This window comes from Bos indicus x Bos taurus, chromosome 4 (genome assembly GCF_003369695.1).
Source record: "Bos indicus x Bos taurus breed Angus x Brahman F1 hybrid chromosome 4, Bos_hybrid_MaternalHap_v2.0, whole genome shotgun sequence".
NCBI lineage: Eukaryota > Metazoa > Chordata > Mammalia > Artiodactyla > Bovidae > Bos > Bos indicus x Bos taurus.
The window spans coordinates 58,787,940-58,807,818 of NC_040079.1; the positions used below are offsets into that span (position 1 = coordinate 58,787,940).

Consider the following 19,879-nt stretch of genomic DNA (forward strand, 5'->3'; position numbering starts at 1 on the left):
TTCGAGGGCTTGGCATTCCCCTGGGCCAAAAGGAGAAGGGAGAGGAAAGAGACACACACAAGCGCTGGGCTGTGTGTTTTGCCACATCCCACTCTGGTTCACAACCCAGGGGTGGGAAACTTGCAGAATGACTCTGGATGCCTGAGTCAGGCATGAAGAAAGCCTGCTACCTGGTGGCTGTTTCTCGTAATTACACCGTTAACACAGGCACTGCGGAGTACACCATGTACGCAAGGACTGTGAGATGGGAAAGCATACCTGCCATCCAGAAATGTCCTGGCGAAGGTATGAGAAACAGAATTCACAGGAAGGCAGACTTCCCAGAAGCCAATTTCAAGAGGTCCATTTTCATTACACCCTCTTATACATAAAAACTGTCCCACCACAATACACACGTATCACTCCTTAGTGGAGAACTGCAAATCTAAAGTACAAAGACCTGGATCCCCTGGCAGTCAACAGAATGGCCATCACCAAATGATTATACACGATTGATGCTGGAGAGGGACCTCGATAAACAGGCCCCTCCTACGATGTGGCGGGGAATGGACACTGCTAACAGACATCCGCAGAACAGAGGCTTCTTAGGGAAAGAAATACAGAGTCACCTGATAATCGAGCAACCGCACTCCTAAGTTGGTAAAGGGACAAAACCGAAATGCGTAAAGACCCACGCACCCTACCCTTGACTGCGGCACGGTTTACAGCAGCAAGGACAGAAAAGCAACAAAAATGTCTGGGATATAGAAACTCAGGTACAAACACACAAAGGAACATTACTCCTCCCAAGAAAGAAATGGAATAATGCCATTTGGGGACACATGGCTGGACCAGCAGAACATAACCAGAGGAAAAAAAAATGCAGTATGATAACATTTAGAGGTGAAACTTCAGATTTATCAAGATAAGAGCAGCTTTACAAAACAAGAGACTTACACAGAAAAAGAAAAAATATGGTGCCCCAAAAAAGAAGGTACAGGAGCAGGGAATTCATTAGGTCTTTGGGATTAAAAGGTACCCAGTTATAGACTTGAAATACATCCTCAAAGAGGACCTAGTGCATAGCACAGGGAACCAGACTCCAGACCCTAACAAATGTGTGGAAAAGAAGCCTAAAAGGAGTAGATCTCTAAATATCTGAATCTGAACCATGTGGGTCACAGGGAAAATAAACATGACACGTACACTGGCTGCACTTCAACATAAACTAAAAATTAAATAATAAAATGCCTGTCCTCTTACAGGGATCCTCAGGGTCCCGGTGGATACACATCCACATGGTCAGAATAGGCTTGTGTCCGAAGGCAGGGCTGGCAGAGGGCTGAAGGAGACGGGAAGGCTGTGCCAACAAATGACCTTGCTTGGAGCTGTAGTGCCTGGTCCTCTTTGAATGGGACCAAATCTCCAGATCCAGCGGGCACATCCCACAGCCTATTCTTCCCTAGTGCCCACCAAGGCAGGTGGATTCTGTGGACTGGAAAAGCTCTGAAAAGTCACCTGGCCTCCTCCTCTTCTGCTGATGGCTTCCCTATCTCTAGCTTCCTTCCTTAGAGTTGCCCCATGGATGGCTCACACCACAGTGCACAGAGATCTTCTAGGGGCTGACATTAACCCGGGCCAGTAGGAGAAGGGAGAGGAAAGTAAAACACACAAGCCCTGAGTTGTGTGTTTTGCCACACCCCACTCTCATTCACAACTCAGGGGTGGGGGGAGGGGGAGGGGGTAAACTTTCATAATGACTGTGGATGCCCGAGTCTGTGACTCAGGCATGAAGAAACGCTGCCGCCTGGTGGCTGTTTCTTGTAACTACACCGTTAATACAGGCACGGAGGAGTACACCATGAAAGCAAGAACTGAGAGATGGGAAAGCATACCTGCCATCCAGAAATGTCCCGGCGAAGGTATGAGAAACGGAATTCAGAGGAAGGCAGACTTCCCAGAAGCCAATTTCAAGAGGTCAATTTTGAACACACCCTCTTATACATAAAAACTGTCCCACCAAAATACACACCATCACTCCTTACTGGAGAATTGCAAATCAAAAGGACAAAGACCTGGAACCCCTGGCAGTCAACAGAATGGCCATCACCGAATGATTACACACGACTGATGCCGGAGAGGGACCTCGACAAACAGGCCCCTCCTACGATGTGGCGGGGAATGGACACTGCTAACAGACATCAGCAGAACAGGACGGAGTCACCTGATAATAGAGCAACCGCACTCCTAGTTGGTAAAGGGAAAAAACCGCAATGTGTAAAGACCCACGCACCCCACCCTTGACTGCAGGACCGGTTACAGCAGCCCGGACAGAAAAGCAACAAAATGTCCATCATGAGAGGCAGGGATATAGAAGTTTAGGTACAAACACACAAAGGAATATTACTACTCCCGAAAGAGAAATGGAATAATGCCATCTGGGGACACATGGCTGGACCAGCAGAACATTATACTGTGTGAACACAACCAGATGAAAAAAAAAAATGTATGATAACATTTGAGGTGAAAATTCAGATTTATCAAGAGCAGCTTTACCATACAAGAGAGACTTACAGAGGAAAAAAAATGCCCCAAAAGAGAAGGTGCAGGAGCAGGGAATTCCATTAGGTTATTGGGATTAACAGGTTCCCAGTTACAGATTTGAAATATATCCTCAAAGAGGACCTATTGGATAGCACAGAGAACCAGACTCCAAACCCTAACCGATCTATGGAAAAGAAGCCTAAAAAGGGTAGGTCTTTACCTGAAACTGGACCATGTGGGTGCACAGGGAAAATAAACACGACACTGTAAATTATACTTCAGTATAAGCTAAAATTTTTTTTAAAAAGAGCCTACCCTCTTCCATGGGATCCTCGGGGTCCCGGTGAATACACATCCACATGGTCAGAACAGGCTTGTGTCCGAAGGCAGGGCTGGCAGAGGCTGAAGGAGATGCGAAGGCTGTGCCAGCAAATGAACTTGCTTGGAGCTGTAGTGCCTGGTCCTCTTTGATTGGGACCAAATCTCCAGATCCAGCAGGCACATCCCATAGCCTATTTCTACCTAATGCCCACCAAGGTAGGTGGACCCTGTAGACCGGAAGAGCTTTGAAAAGTCACCCGGTCCTCCTCCTCTTCTGCTGATGGCTTCCCTATCTCTAGCCTCCTTAGAGTTGCCTCAAGTGTGGTTAACACTACCCTGCACAGAGATCTTCGAGGACTTGGCATTCACTCGGGCCAGTAGGTGAAGGGAGAGGAAAGAAACACACACAAGCCCTTAGTTGTGTGTTTTGCCACATTCCACGCTCAATCACAACCCAGGGGGAAAAAACAACAAACTTTTAAGACTGTGGATGCCCGAGTCACAGACTCAGGCATGAAGAAAGCCTGCCACCTGGTGGCCAGTTTCTTGTAACTACACCCATAAAACAGGCACTGAGGAGTACACCATGTATCCAAGGACTGTGAGACAGGAAAGCATACCTGCCATCCAGAGATGTCCCGGTGAAGGGATGAGAAAAGGAATTCATAGGAGGGCAGACCTCCCAGAAGCCAATTTCAAGAGGTCAATTTTCATCACACCCTCTTATACATAAAAACTGTCCCACCAAAATACACACGTTATCATTCCTTAGTGGAGAATTGCAAATCAAAAGGACAAAGACCTGGATCCCCTGGCAGTCAACAGAATGGCCATCACTGAACGATTACACACAATTGATGCTGGAGAGGGACCTCGACAAACAGGCCCCTCCTACGATGTGGCGGCGAATGGACACTGCTAACAGACATCAGCAGAACAGGATGGAGGTTCTCAGGGAAAGAAATATAGAGTCACCTGATAATCGAGCAACCGCACCCCTGGCTAGTAAAAGGACAAAAACCCAATGTGTAAAGATGTGCACACCACACTCTTGACTGCGGCACAGTTTACAGAAGCCAGAACAGAAAAGCACCAAAAATGTCCATCATGAGAGGCAGGGATATAGAAGCTTAGGTACAAACACACAAAGGACTATTACTCCTCCCAAAAAAGAAATGGAATAATGCCATCTGGGGACACATGGCTGGACCAGCAGAACATTATACTGTGTGAACACAACCAGAGGAGGAAAAAATACCGTATGATAACACTTAGAGGTAAAACGGAGAAGGCAGTGGCACCCCACTCCAGTACTCCTGCCTGGAAAATCCCATGGATGGAGGAGCCTGGAAGGCTGAAGTCCATGGGATCGCTAGAGTCGGACACGACTGAGCGACTTCACTTTCCCTTTTCACTTTCATGCACTGGAGAAGGAAATGGCAACCCACTCCAGTGTTCTTGCCTGGAGAATCCCAGGGACGGGGGAGCCTGGTGGGCTGCTGTCTGTGGGGCACACAGAGTCGGACACGACTGAAGTGACTTAGCAGCAGCAGAGGTAATTCAGATTTATCAAGACAAGAGCAGCTTTGAAAACAAAAGAGACTGCGGAGGAGAAAAAAAAAACACCATATGGTGCCCCAAAAGAGAAGGTGCAGGAATAGGGAATTCCATTAGGTCATTGGGATTAACAGGTTCCCAGTTATACATTTGAAATATATCCTCAAAGAAGACCTAGTGCACAGCACAGGGAACCAGACTCTAAAGCCTAACAAATCTGTGGAAAAGAAGCCTAAAAAGGGTAGATCTCTCATCTATCTGAATCTGAATCATGTGGGTGCACAGCGAAAATAAACATGACACTGTAAGTCAGCTATATCAATATAAACTAAAAATTAAATAATACAAAAACCATGCCTACCCTCTTCCACAGGATGTTCATGGTCCCAGTGGATACACAGCCACTTGGTTAGAACAGGCTTGTGTCTGAAGGCAGGGCTGGCAGAGGGCTGAAGGAGACGGGAAGGCTGTGCCAACAAATGACCTTGCTTGGAGCTGTAGTGCCTGGTCCTCTCTGAATGGGACCACAATCTCCAGAACCGGCGGGCACATCCCACAGCCTATTTTTGCCTAGTGCTCACCAAGGCAGGTGGATTCCGTGGACTGGAAGAGCTCTGAATATTCGCCCGGTCTCCTCCTCTTCTGCTGATGGGTTCCCTATCTCTAGCCTCCTTCCTTAGAGTTGCCCCAAGTGTGGCTTACACCAACATGCACAGATATCTTTGAGGGTCTGGATCCACGCAGGGCAGTAGAAGAGAGAAGAAAGAAACAAAGACAAGCCCTGGGCTCTATGTTTTGCCACATTCCACTCTCATTCACAACCCAAGGAGGAGGAAAAAACTTGCAGAATGACTCTAGATGCCTGAGTCTGAAGAAAGCCTGCCCTTGGTGGCCATTCTCGTAACTACACCCATAAAACAGGCACTGAGGAGTACAGGCCTGGGATTTCTTTGGAAGGAATGATGCTAAAGCTGAAACTCCAGTACTTTGGCCACCTCATGTGAAGAGTTGACTCATTGGAAAAGACTCTGATGCTGGGAGGGATTGGGGGCAGGAGGAGAAGGGGACGATAGAGGATGAGATGGCTGGATGGCATCACTGACTCGATGGACGTGAGTCTGAGTGAACTCCAGGAGTTGGTGATGGACAGGGAGGCCTGGTGTGCTGCGATTCATGGGGTCGCAAAGAGTCGGACACGACTGAGCGACTGATCTGATCTGATCTGAGGAGTACACCATGTATGCAAGGATTGTGAGGTAGGAAAGCATACCTGCCATCCAGAAATGTCCCAGCGCAGGTATGAGAAATGGAATTCATAGGAGGGCAGACTTCCCAGAAGCTAATTTCAGGAGGTGAATTTTCATCACACCCTCTTATACACAAAAAAAGGTTCCCAGGAAAACACACACCATATTGCTCCTTACCAGAGAACTGCAAATCAAAAGAAGTGTATTCCCTGACTGTCAACAAAATTCCCATCACTGAACGACTACACATGATAGATGATGGAGAGGGGGCTGCACAAAAAAGAATGCTTGTACAATGTGGCAGGAAATGGAAACTGCTAACAGACATCAACAGAACAGGATGGAGGTTTCTCAGGGAAAGAAATACGGTCATCTGACAATTGAGCAATTGTACTGAGGGACAAAACCACAGTGCATAAAGATACACACACCCCACCCTTGACTGCCGCACAGTTTAAAACAGCCCAGACAGAAAAGCAACCAAAATGTTTATCACTGGAGGTAAGGATATAGAAGCTTAGGTATAAACACACAAAGGAATACTACTCCTCCTGAAAAAACAATGGAATAATTCCATTTGGGGACATATGGCTGGACCTGCAGAATATATATGAACAAGTCCGAGAAAGACACATATTCTATGATAACACTTAGAGGTGAAAAGTTAAGATTTAGCGGAAAAAAAAAAAAAAAAAAAGAGCTTGAGAATACATAAGAGGCTCACAAAGGAAAAAAAAAAAAAAAAATCCATATGATGCCCAAAGAGAGAAGGTGCAGGAGCAAGGAATTCCATTAGGTCACTGGAATTAACAGGTACCTGTTTATACATTTGAAATAGATCAGTAAAAAGGACCTGGTGTATAGCACAGGGAACAGGATGGAAAAAACACCGACAACTCTATGGGAAAAGAAGCCTAAAAAGAGTTGATCTCTATCTTTCTGATACTGAACTATGTGTGTGCACAGTTAAAATCAATGTGACACTGTAAATCATTTATACTACAGTATCAATAAAAACTTAGATTAAAAAAACAATGCCTGCCCTCTTCCATGGGATCCTCGGCATCCTGGTAGACACACATCCACACGGTGAGAGCAGGCCTTTGTCCCAAGCCAGGGCTGGCAGGGGGCTGAAGGATGTGGGAAGGCTGTGCCAGCAAATGACCTTGCCTCGGACGTGTAGTGCCCTGTTCCCTTTGGATGGGAGCACAATCTCCAGATCCAGCAGGCACTCCCACAGCCAAAGGCGCCTAGTGCCGCAAAGGCAGGCAGACTCTGTGGACTGGAAACACTTTGAAAAGTCACCTGTTCCACGTCTCCTGGTGCTGGCTTCTCTATCTCTAGCCTCCTTCCTTAGAGTCACCCCAGGCATGCACCACAGCATCCCGCACAGGGCTCTTGGAGCAGTGTGGATGCGCTACAGCTGAAGGAGAAGTTAGGCACAGAAAGCTGGGCTGTGTGTTGTGTCACACGGCATTCTCATCTTGTTGGGTTCTATGTGGCCTCAGTAGCGTCTGAGTCCTTGCGACCTTATGGACTCTAGCCCACTAGGCTCCTCTGTCCTTGGAATTCTCCAGGCAAGCATACTGGAGCGGGTTACAATGCCCTTCTCCAGGGTATCTCTACTCTCTTTTATGACCCAGGAAAAATAAGTTTCAGAAGGCTCTAGTTTCTTGAGTCACAGACTTGGGCATCAATAAAGCCTGCCGCCATGTGGCCGTTTCTTATAACTACACCTTTAAAACAGGCACAAAAGGGCATATCATAGTCAGAAAGACTGGGAGGTGGTGAAAGATACCTGCCCTCAACAAATGTGCTGGGGTAGCTGAGAAATGTAATTTATAAGAAAGCAGACTTATGTAGCCAATTTCAAGAGGCACATGTTCATCTCACAGTTTTAAACACAAAACTGGCATAAGATAATATGCTCTATTTGGGTTGCTATTGGAGAATTGTAGATCAAAAGGACAACTAGACATATCCCCTGGCAGTACTCAGAATGGCCACCACCATAAAGTCTTCAAAGAATAAAATCTGGAGAGGGACACTGAGAAAAAGGAACCCTCCTACCCTGTTAAAAGCAATGGAATCCTGAAGCAGCCACTCTGCAGAAACAAATGGAAGTTCAGTTCAGTTCAGTTGCTCATTCGTGTCTGACTCTTTGCAACCCCATGAATCGCAGCATGCCAGGCCTCCCTGTCCATCACTATCTCCCTGAGTTCACTCAAACTCACATCCATCTAGTCGGTGATGCCATCCAGCCATCTCATCCTTTGTCATCCCCTTCTCCTCCTGCCCCCAATCCCTCCCAGCATCAGTGTCTTTTCCAATGAGCCAACTATTCGCATGAGGTGACCAAAGTACTGGAGTTTCCACTTTAGCATCATTCCTTCCAAAGAACACCCAGGACTGATCTCCTTTAGAATGGACTAGTTGGATCTCCTTGCAGTCCAAGGGACTCTCAAGAGTCTTCTCCAACACCACAGTTCAAAAGCATCAATTCTTTGGCGCTCCGCTTTCTTCACAGTCCAACTCTCGCAACCATACATGACCACTGGAAAAACCATAGCCTTGACTAGATGGACCTTTGTTGGCAAAGTAATGTCTCTGCTTTTCAATATGCTATCTAGGTTGGTCATAACTTTCCTTCCAAGGAGTAAGCGTCTTTTAATTTCATGGCTGCAATCACCATCTGCAGTGATTTGGGAGCCCCCCAAAATAAACTCTTACTCTGTTTCCCCATCTATTTGCCATGAAGTGATGGGACCAGATGCCATGATCTTCGTTTTCTGAATGTTGAGCTTTAAGTCAACTTTTTCAATCTCCTCTTTCACTATCAAGAGGCTTTTGAGTTCCTCTTCACTTTCTGCCATAAGGGTGGTGTCATCTGCATATCTGAGGTTATTGATATTTCTCCAGGCAATCTTGATTCCTGCTTGTGCTTCTTCCAGCCCAGTATTTCTCATGATGTACTCTGCATATAAGTTAAATAAACAGGGTGACAATATACAGCCCTTGACGTATTCCTTTTCCTATTTGGAACCAGTCTGTTGTTCCATGTCCAGTTCTAACTGTTGCTTCCTGACCTGCATACAGATTTCTCAAGAGGCAGGTCAGGTGGTCTGGTCTTCCCATCTCTTTCAGAATTTTCCACAGTTTATTGTGATCCACACAGTCAAAGGCTTTGGCATAGTCAATAAAGTAGAAATAGATGTTTTTCTGGAACTCTCTTGCTTTTTCAATGATCCAGCAAGGATGCTGGCAATTTGATCTCTGGCTCCTTTGCCTTTTCTAAAACCAGCTTGAACATCTGGAAGTTCACGGTTTGCATACTGCTGAAGCCTGGCTTGGAGAATTTTGAGCATTAGTTTACTAGCGTGTGAGATGAGTGCAATTGTGTGGTAGTTTGAGCATTCTTTGGCATTGCCTTTCTTTGGGATTGGAATGAAAACTGACCTTTTCCAGTCCTGCGGCCACTGCTGAGTTTTCCAAATTTGCTGTCAAATTGAGTGCAGCACTTTCACAGCTGAATACTAAAAATAGAGGTACCTAAAGGAGATCAGTCCTGTGTTATCTTTGGAAGGACTGATGCTGAAGCTGAAACTCCAATACTTTGGCCACCTCATGTGAAGAGTTGACTCATTGGAAAATACCCTGATGCTGGGAGGGATTGGAGGCAGGAGGAGAAGGGGATGACGGAGGATAAGATGGCTGGATGGCATCACCAACTCAATGGACATGAGTTTGAGTGAACTCTGGGAGTTGGTGATGGACAGGGAGGCCTGGTGTGCTGCGATTCATGGGGTCGCAAAGAGTCGGATATGACTGGGCACTGAACTGAACTGAGTGATCCATCAGTCTCACTCCTTGGCATATATCTGGCAGAAACCCTGGTCTAAAATGATAACGGTAGCCAAGTGTTGATCGTAGCGCTCTTTACAATGACAAACGTTAAGTTTTCATTGTTTAGTCCCTAAGTCATGTCCAACTCTTATGATCCCATGCACTACATGGAAGTAACCTAAATATCCATTGACAGAAGAAGGTATAAGGAAGATGTTGTACATATTTCCACAGGAATCTTATTCAGGCATTGAAAAGGATGAAATAATACCCTTGGCACCAACTTGAATGGACATGAAGACTGTCATACTAAGTGAAGTAAGTCAAACAGAGAAAGAGAACTATCATCTGAAGTTGCTTACATGCAGAATCTAAGTAAGATTGATAGAGGTGACATAATTCATGAAGCAGAAAGTGATTCACAGACTTAGAAAGCCCACATATGGTTACTGAATTGTAAAGGTGGAGGGCAAGGATAAATTAGGAGTTTGGGATTGACATATATAACCTACATTATTGAAAACAGATAACCAAGATGGACCTCCTGTACAGCACAGCGATTGTGCCAATATTCTCTAATAATCTGGGGAAAAAAAAACTTGAGAAACTATGGATACGTGCGTATGTATAAAGGAACCATTTTGCTTCATATCTGAAACTAACAACATTATCAACTATACTTCAAATGAAAAATTAAAAGAAACAAATAGGACCTAAATAAAATGAAAATTTCTGCACTCCTGAAGAAACTAAAACAAAAGGAAAGATCACCCACACAATGGGAGAAAAGATTTGCAAAGGATCAACCAAAAAGAGATTAATGATTAAAATGTACAAAGAGTTCATGCAGCTCAGTATCAATAAAAGCAAACAATGCAATCAAACAACAGGCAGAAGACCTAAACAGACATTTCTCCAGAGAACATATGCAGAACTCAGAGGCATGTGGAGATGCTCAACATCACTAATTACCAGAGGAATGCAAATCAAAACTACAATGAGATACCATCTCTCATCAGTCACAACGGCTATCATCAAAACATCTATGAACAATAAAAGCTAGAGTGGGTATGGAAAAAACTGAATCCTATTGCTGGGCATGTAAATTGGTACAGCCAGTATAGAGAACACTATGTGGGTTCCTTAAGAACTAAAACTAGAGATACCACATGCTCCAGCAATCCCACTCCTAGGCACATCTGCCTAAACCCACGGTTCAGAAGATACAGGCACCCCAATGTGTTTTCAGCACTGTTTAGTAACTGACATGGAAGCGACCTATTTTTCCATCAATAGAATAAGGGGTAAATAAGATCTGATACACATGCCAAATGGAATAATACTCAGCCATAGAAAAGAATGAAATAATGCCGTTGGCAGCAATATGAATGGACCTGGAGATTCTCATACTAAGTGAAGTCAGTCAATAGGGAAAGACGAATATCACCTGAAATTGCTAACATGCAGACTCTAAAAAAAATGATACAAATGAAATTATTTACAAAACAAAAACAGACTCACAAACTTAGAAAACAAACTGAGGGTTATTACCAAAGGGGAAAGATGGAGGGCAGGGACAAATTGCGAGTTAGAGACTTACAATACATTATGATACTGAAAACAGATAGCCAAGAAGGACCTGCTCTATAGCACTGTGAACTCTGCTCAATATTCTCTAAAAACTTAAATGCGAGAAGAATTTGGGAAAGAAGAGATACATATACACGTATAACTGAATCACTTTACTGTGCACGTGAACTAACAGAATACTGATAAATCGACTTCAAATGAAAATGAAAATTGAAAGAAACAAATAAGATCTAATTATTCTCAAAGGCTTTTGCACAGCTGAGGAAACCATGAACAAAAGACAACCCACACAATAGGAGAAAATATTTCCAAAGATTAATCTTGAAAATATACAAAGAGTTCACGCAGTTCAATATCAAACAAAACAAACAACACAATCTAATAATGGGCAGAAGATATTACCAGACATTTCCCCAAAGAACATACACAGATGGCTACACAGCACATGGAGAGATTCTCAACATTGCTAATTAGCAGAGAAATGCACATCAAAACTACAATCAGATATCACCTCACACTAATGTGAATGGTCATGATCAAAAACCTACTAGACATGGATCTAGAACGATCTCCTGTATATAAAAAATAAAAGAGCTGAACTGAACTAAAAAAAAAATCTATAAACAATAAATACTAAAGAGGATGTTGAGAAAAGTAAATTGGTACAGCAAAAGGTAAATTATGGAGGACATTATGGAAATGCCTCAAAAATATTAAAACTAGAGCTACCACATGATCCAGCAATGCGACTCCGGGGCGTATATCTGGGGAAACTATGGGTAAAGGATACGTGTACCCCAGTGTTCACCGCAGTGCTATTTATAATAATGGAGGAAACCAATATGCTACTGACAGAGGAATGAATAAAGCAGAGGCACATGTGTACAGTGGTATGTATCACCCAGCCATTAAAAAGAAGCCATTTGCAGCAACACGGATAGGTCAGGAGATCCTCATCCTTAGTGAAGACAGAGGAAGACAAAGATCTGATATCGCTTATATAGTGCATCAAAAAAAACGATACAAATAAAGTTTGCATCTGTTTGCAAAACAGAAACAGAATCACAGACTTAGAATACAAACTTCTGGTTACCAGAGGAGAACAGTAGGGGACAGGGATAAACTGGGTGTTTGGGATTAACATGTCCATACTGCCATATTTGAAACAGATAACCAGTAACGAGCTGCTGTGTAGAAAAGGGAACTGTGGTAAAGTTCTGTAGTAACCTAAATGGGTGATGCACTTGGAAAAGAATATATATATATATATGTGTGTGTGTGTGTGTGTGTGTGTGTGTGTAACTAAACAACTTCACTGTACACGTTCAACACAACACTGTTAATCAACTGTGTGTATGTGCTCAGTTGTTCAGTTATATCCAACTCCTTGTGACCCCAATGAACCGTAGCCCACCAGGCTCCTCTGTATACTCCAATATAAAATATATCTTAAAAAAATAAATTAGAAAAAAAAAAACATTGACAAAAAACAAATGTCCAAGGTGTCTCCCTATTAAAAGTGGTTAAAGAGACATTGCTACCAAAAGTAATGCATGAACAGTGATTAGATCTAGATTTTTTTTCAACACCTGTAAAAGACACTTTTGGAAGAGTTGGGAATATTTAAATACGGTATATGAAGAGTTGATACTGCTGAATTAAAACTCACTTTCTTAAGTGTGATAATGATACTGTTTTAAGTAGAAGAGAATGTTTTAGTCTTAGGAAAGGCATGCTTAAGTTCTTAAGGAATGAGATGTCAAGTGTACAATTTGCTTTTAAAAATTTACAGAGAGGACTTCTCTGGTGGTCCAGTGGTTAAGAATTTGCCAGCCAATGCAGAGAACATGGATTCGCTCCTTGGTCCCGGGAAGATCCCACATGCCATGGAGCAACTATGCCCATGAGCCACAACTCCTGAAGCCCGTGTGCCTAGAGCCTGTGTGCCACAGCGAGAGGCCACCGCAATGAGAAGCCCACACACCACAGCCAGACAGGAGCCCTCACTCGCTGCAACTAGAGAAAAGCCACAAGAATGAGCGGTGTAGCCAAAACAAACCAACGAATAAATAATTCTTTAAAAAGTCACAAAGAGGGGACTTCCCTTTTTGTCCAGTGGTTAAGACTTCATCTTTCAATGAAAGGAGTGTGGGCCCAATCCTTGGGCAGGTAGCTAAGACTCATGTGTCTCTTGCCAAAGCTCCAAAAACATAAAAAAAAACAGATGCAATATTGTAACAAATTCAATAAAGACTTAAAAAATGGCCCACATTAAAAAAAAAGGCACTGTAAAAACAAAGTCAGAATAGCATCAAGAAAGTGAAAAGACATACTACAGGAGAAAATATTTCATTATTTGGTAAGAGATTTGTATCTATACTATACAAAAAAAACTCTTACCTCAAGAATAAAGACAAACAAACCAATTAAAAATGGGCAAATGATCTAAACAGTTCTCCAAAGAAAATACACAAATAGCAGATAATCACATGAAAAGATACTGAATATCATTAGCCAGCAGAAAAACCACGAGTTAACCACTTTATACCCACTAGTATGGCTATAATAGTAATTAAAACATGAAGACAGTAGGTGTTTTGGAGGATATGGTGTACTAGAAATCCTCATCCACTGTGGTGGGGTTGTAAAATGGTGCAGCACTTTGGAAACACTGGCAGTTCCTCAAAAGGTTGGGCACAGAGTTACCTATAAGCCCAAATTTCCACCCCTAAGTATACACTCAGGAGAATTAGCAATATAAGCTTGTACACAAATACTCATGATAGCATTATTCATAATAGCCAAAAAATGCAAACAACCAAAATGCCCATTAACTGGTGAAAGAATAAATAAAATGCATCATATGCATGCACGGGAACATTATTCAGCAGTAAAAAGGGCTGGTATACTGATACATGCTACGATACGAACGAACTTTAAAAAAACACTAAGTGAAAGAAACCAGCCACAAAGCATCACATGTGATTCCATGTACATGAAACATCCAAAACAGGCAAAACTAACAAAAGTAGATTAATGGTTTTTACCGCTGGGAACAATGGGGAAAGAGAACAGGGAATGCCTGCTAATGGGATGAGCTGCTTCTGGGGTGATGAAATGTTCTGGAATTAGACAGTGGTACTGTCTGCACAGCTCTATGAACATTATAAACACCACTGAACTGTGTATTTAAAATGGATGAACTATGTATCTCAATAATACTATTTTTAAAGTCAGAGAGAAAGCAAAAATGGAAAAATGTTAAGAACTAGTGAATCCAGAGTAAGTGTTCATTCCATCATTATTTCCCAATTTCTGTAGGTTTGAAATTTTTCTTAAGAGATGAGCAAAATACTGCTAACAAAATGTGGTGTGGGAAAATCAGCATTGACCTCAAGTAACAAAAGTTTAATTTTTCAAAGGTGAGTGGATTCAATGATGGGAAGAGCAGGATGTGACCAAAATCAATAGACAAGTTACCCATTAATCACAAAATCTACAGTTAAGGCACTCTCACCTGGTTGAGAGGTATCAGTCCATCCCCTCTTGGCTCGTACACAATAATCCCATCTCGTATTGGGGTCCTTGACAAACTTGCCAATATCTCTGAATAGTTCACAAAAAGACATCTGGCTGGCACGATAAACAGTGTAGTAGAGGAGGGCAGCCCTCCATAAAAAGGGGTCTTTTCTAAACAGGACACTGTGAATACTTGCCAGTCCTTCCTCTGTGGGGTTATTTGGCTTTAGTTCAAGTTTTTTACGGCCAGTCCAACTGTTCCATGGCTGCTGAAGGTTGTTAATACCTCGAAAATAATGTGTGCCTATGGAGGAAATAAGGCGCGTGAAACGCAAGACATGCATGCTCACGTTAGTTCTTCTCCAAGAGAAGATTCTACCAACAGTTCTAAAACCAAACTGATGTGTATGTAACAAATGAAAACAAAGCAGAAAATGGCCTGACCCTAATGCCTTTGGGTTTGACTGAGGACACTGCCTTCAGAAGGATTGTATTTCTCATTAGCAGAGGTATAACTTTTAAGGAAATTTATTTTCTTTTAAGAGAAGAATTATAACTTGATATTTGAAAAGAATCTCAGAGGTCATTGCCTCAGTTGAAGGGGGGTGAACTGGCAGATGCTTTGCCGTCTGAGCCACCAGGGAAACGTGAACTGAAATCCAGAGGAGTTAAATGACTCTCCATTTACACAGTACCCTAAAAAACTTAATTTGAAATGAGACACTAATATCTTCACTTTAAGTTCAAGTGACACCTAACAATTTCATCACTTTTTGCCAAATATTACTAAGAAAAAAAACATTATAAAAAACAGGTGCTTGAGGTAATTTATTATTACAACTGAATAAGTGGAGAAGGGTGGTCACCTACCTATTTCATGCCTCAGCATTCCTTCCAGCCAGTGTTCTCGTGCAGTGGAAACATTGATGGTCAGCGTTGGACATCCATTTACTACTGTCATGGAAGCTCGGGAAAGCAGGTCCTCAGTGAGATGAACTACAATCTAAGAAGCAAAAGTTAAAATACACACACACACACACACACACACACACACACACACACACACGACGAAACACAGAAGGCAGGGGGAGAAAGTTTTCACAGACAACAACAGACCCATAAATTAACACCTTTTTCTTTTGTTTATACCAAGAAACCAAGAAGCTGAAATGCAGAATCGCTTTGACCCTTGGAATTTTGAGCTTTGGGGAACTCAAGAACCTTTACTAGATTGAAAGAAAAGTAGACAGCTATGCGGAAGACACAAAGAATTGGAACTGTGCCTCTGCTCTGCTCTCCAATATAGTCCCTGGGATGAAATGATGCGAAGGAAGGTGCAGGAGCCAGAGTCCTAGTCACTGCTAGATCAACGCTTATTTTGAGACTGAACACTAGGAACCAGCCACTAATAAAAAAAGCCGCTGTGGCAAATATCTTCCTTAATAATTTTCCTAAACCAATTCATATACTCCCAACAAGCTACACAAAAATGGTAATAAGGGGAAAAATAAACTGAACACAAGTCAATGCAACAAAAACTTAAACTTATATTTAATTAGAAATCTAGATGACTTATTTAATGAGTAAAATAATGTTGGGAAAACATAACCCGCAGGAAAAAAAAAAGAAAAAACACGTAGCACTCACTGAGAGTTACAATGTTCAGTCAACTCATCATGTTCACTCATGATTTCATACCTCACCCATGCAGCCTTCTTTCATCATGTACTTCCTAACATGACTCCAGATTCGAGTTTTAGATAGCAGGCTACCACCGGTGGCCTGTTCAAATTTTTCATAACTTCCATACTTTTGTAAAGTCAGTTCCATAATATTGATGGACTGTAAAAGAAACAGAGATAAAGTAAATTGTCTCCGATTACTCTGATGTGAGTACTGAGCTATATGCTTATCATGACCTGTTCTGTGTTTACTGATTTACAAATTAAATTGTAGCTAAGCACATTTTTCTAATCCTAAAGAGTATTCACTCATTTTCACAAGTTTTTACAAAACACTTATGTACATACTTCTTAGCATGGGATAAAGGGGCTCAAGCACTACACACCTGTCAGTATCTAACAGGCTGAGTTCTTAGTTTCTCTTGGCTTCTCTGAGACATCTGGTGGTTTTGCAGAACTCAGAAGGTATGTTTCCAGACTAATCACTAGTATATAATTACCACTTGGATAAAGAAAAAAATATTTCCAATTTTTAAGAACACACAAAAGAATAAACCACTCTTCTATGATGATCCTATAGAACTTGATGTTCTCCTTTGACAGAAAACACAGTCTCAACATTACTAAAAATACTTTGTATCTATCATTCAGGGCAGGGTACTATCTACTTTTCATTCTTCATAAATTTTCACATGAAAAGAATATGAACGTTGAGATCTTTTTCTGCAAACAGAAATATACAGAAAGACTAAGAAAAGTAAGAAAATTCGTAAAAAATCACAGATGATGAGCATCTATGGGAAAGCCACCAAAAAGGTAAACATAAGAATAGAAAATGCTATTGAAAGATCTTCTGGAAAAAAAAATCTAGAAAATTCACATATATATCTTATATGAATGGTGACAGAAGCTAGAAAATTCAGACACCTGTTATATTAAGTCTAAAATTTCTAGCTGTCATCAGACTAGTAAAGAGATGAAAAGTACAACCTCTAGAGTCACACTACCTGAGTTGATATCCTGGCTCTGCCACCTTCTGGCTGTGTGACTCTGAGCAAGTTACTTATTACTAAGCCTCCTCATTAGTAAATGAGGATAACTACAATAATGTCTACTTCATGGTTCTGTTGAGAAAAACTACCAGCCTCTGTAAAGCACAGTGGCAGATACAAGTAGTCAATACATGTCAATTATTACATCAGCATTGTAATCACCACCATTATGTCATCATTCTTTATAAATATCACCACTGTAGATGACAGGCTCAACACAAAAAGTACAGTAAAGCTCAGGCACTACAAGTTATAAGTAAACATATATATCCCCACTGCTGCTGCTGCTAAGTCGCTTCAGTTGTGTCCGACTCTGTGCGACCCCATAGACGGCAGCCCACCAGGCTCCCCCGTCCCTGGGATTCTCCAGGCAAGCACACTGGAGTGGGTTGCCATTTCCTTCTCCAATGCATGAAAGTGAAAAGTGAAAGTGAAGTCGCTCAGTCATGTCCGACTCCTAGCGACCCCATGGACTGCAGCCTACCAGGCTCCTCCGTCCATGGGATTTGCCAGGCAAGAGTACTGGAGTGGGCAGAATTCTTTACCACTGTGCCACCTGGGAAAACCTTGGTCCAAAAGCCAGAAGCATTGAATTGTCCTGGAAACTGGTTTCAACTTCAGAATTTTGCCTGCCTCCAAGATGCGTGCATACTGAATCAGAATCTGCATTTTAACATTTCCCAGGTGATTCACCAGCACAGTAGAAAGCTAGAAGGGTCTCAGAGAATGGGAACACAGCAAATAACCCAGAGGCTAATTTACTTATCTGATAACCAGGATAATTAAAAGAACAAATTAGCACATAATTAAAAGCCCATTTTAGCAGATTCAGTTCAGTTCAGTTGCTCAGTCGTGTCCGACTCTTTGCGACCCCACGTATCGCAGCCAGGCCTCCCTGTCCATCACCAACTCCCGGAGTTCACTCAGACTCACGTCCATCGAGTCAGTGATGCCATCCAGACATCTCATCCTCTGTCGTCCTCTTCTCCTCCTGCCCCCAATCCCTCCCAGCATCAGAGTCTTCTCCAATGAGTCAACTCTTCGCATGAGGTGGCCAAAGTACTGGAGTTTCAGCTTTAGCATCATTCCTTCCAAAGAAATCCCAGGGCTGATCTCCTTCAGAATGGACTGGTTGGATCTCCTTGTAGTCCAAGGGACTCTCAAGAGTCTTCTCCAGCACCACAGTTCAAAAGCATCAGTTCTTCGGCGCTAGATTAGCTAAGGTATTTGCATACACTGGTCTAAGGTCACTAGTAGGAGTAGTAGTTAGTAGTTAAGTCGCTAAGTCGAGTCCGACTCTTGTGACCCCATGGACTGTAGCTGCCAGGCTCCTCTGTCCATGGGATTCTCCAGGCAAGAATACTGGAGTGGGTTGCCATTTCCTTCTCCAGGGGATCTTCCCGACCTAGGAATCAAACCCGGGTATCCTGCATTGCAGGCAGATTCTTTACTGACTGAGCTATAAGGGAAGCTCCTAAAGGTCACTAATCATCAATATACCAGTGTTAGAAGAAAGTGAGAAATGTTGCCTTAATTACATAAGATACAGAAGTGGTACTTCTATATTGGACTTATATTTAGACCTAAACAAAAGCTAAAGAAAATTTTTATTATAACTTGTGCTTATAAGTTTTTAAAAGTATCTACTTAATTTAGGAAAAATTAGCTTTTCTAGTATATGCTTACTCAGTAGGAAAATGTTATTATCTGGTTACTATTATAGCAGATATAAAACAGTCTAGAGAATTTGGAAAAACTTAAATACAGGTGATCCTAGTTATCACCAACAAATGGTACTTAATAGAAGGCTACTAAGAATTCGGTCTAGTCAAGGTTATGGTTTTTCCAGTGGTCATGTATGGGTGTGAGAGTTGGACTGTGAAGAAAGCTGAGCACCGAAGAATTGATGCTTTTGAACTGTGGTGTTGGAGAAGACTCTTGAGAGTCCCTTGGACTGCAAGGAGATCCAACCAGTCCATCCTAAAGGAGACCAGTCCTGGGTGTTCATTGGAAGGACTGATGCTGAAGCTGAAACTCCAATACTTTGGCCACCTCATGTGAAGAGTTGACTCATTGGAAAAGACTCTGATGCTGGGAGGGATTGGGGGCAGGAGGAGAAGGGGACGACAGAGGATGAGATGGCTGGACGACATCACTGACTCGATGGACATGAGTTTGAGTGAACTCTGGGAGTTGGTGATGGACAGGGAGACCTGGAGTGCTGCGATTCATGGGGTTGTAAAGAGTCAGACACGACTGAGTGACTGAACTGAACTAAGAATTCACATTCATAGTAAGTATGCATTTATATTCATAATTGGGAACAAAGATTTGATTGAAAATTTATCCTGAAAACGTACTCTAACAAATATAAGATTAAAAAATTATATTGGCAGTTTAACAACACTGGGGAAACCTTGTTCCTATCAACTATTACATACATCAAAGAAAGAATAAAAATAGTGGGAGCTTTTTGGAGAAGGGATGTAATTTTTCTATCAAAATGACATACAATAGCACATTTTTTCTTTCACTGCATGACTTA

At 42.3% G+C, this 19,879-nt stretch overlaps 2 protein-coding genes across 5 annotated transcripts in view; one reads left to right on the forward strand and one right to left on the reverse strand.

Moving 5' to 3' along the window:
- The window catches only part of ANLN (anillin actin binding protein), a 174,915-nt gene that overhangs the window by 35,799 nt on the left and 119,237 nt on the right, over nt 1–19,879 (forward strand). The gene's annotated exons all lie outside the window — the stretch shown is intronic.
- KIAA0895 (KIAA0895 ortholog) overlaps nt 1–19,879 on the reverse strand; it is a 61,943-nt gene that overhangs the window by 8,353 nt on the left and 33,711 nt on the right. For 3 of the 4 annotated variants that reach the window (XR_003510767.1, XM_027539532.1, XM_027539534.1), the window contains 3 exons: nt 16,299–16,442; nt 15,471–15,603; nt 14,599–14,904 (listed from right to left, as the gene is read on the reverse strand). Coding sequence is in view for 3 of the 4 variants with exons in the window: in XM_027539532.1 (XP_027395333.1) it covers nt 14,599–14,904; nt 15,471–15,603; nt 16,299–16,442 (583 nt within the window). In the remaining variant the exon portion in view is untranslated. The remainder of the gene's footprint in view (nt 1–14,598; nt 14,905–15,470; nt 15,604–16,298; nt 16,443–19,879) is intronic. The other variant, XM_027539533.1, reaches the window with a different exon arrangement.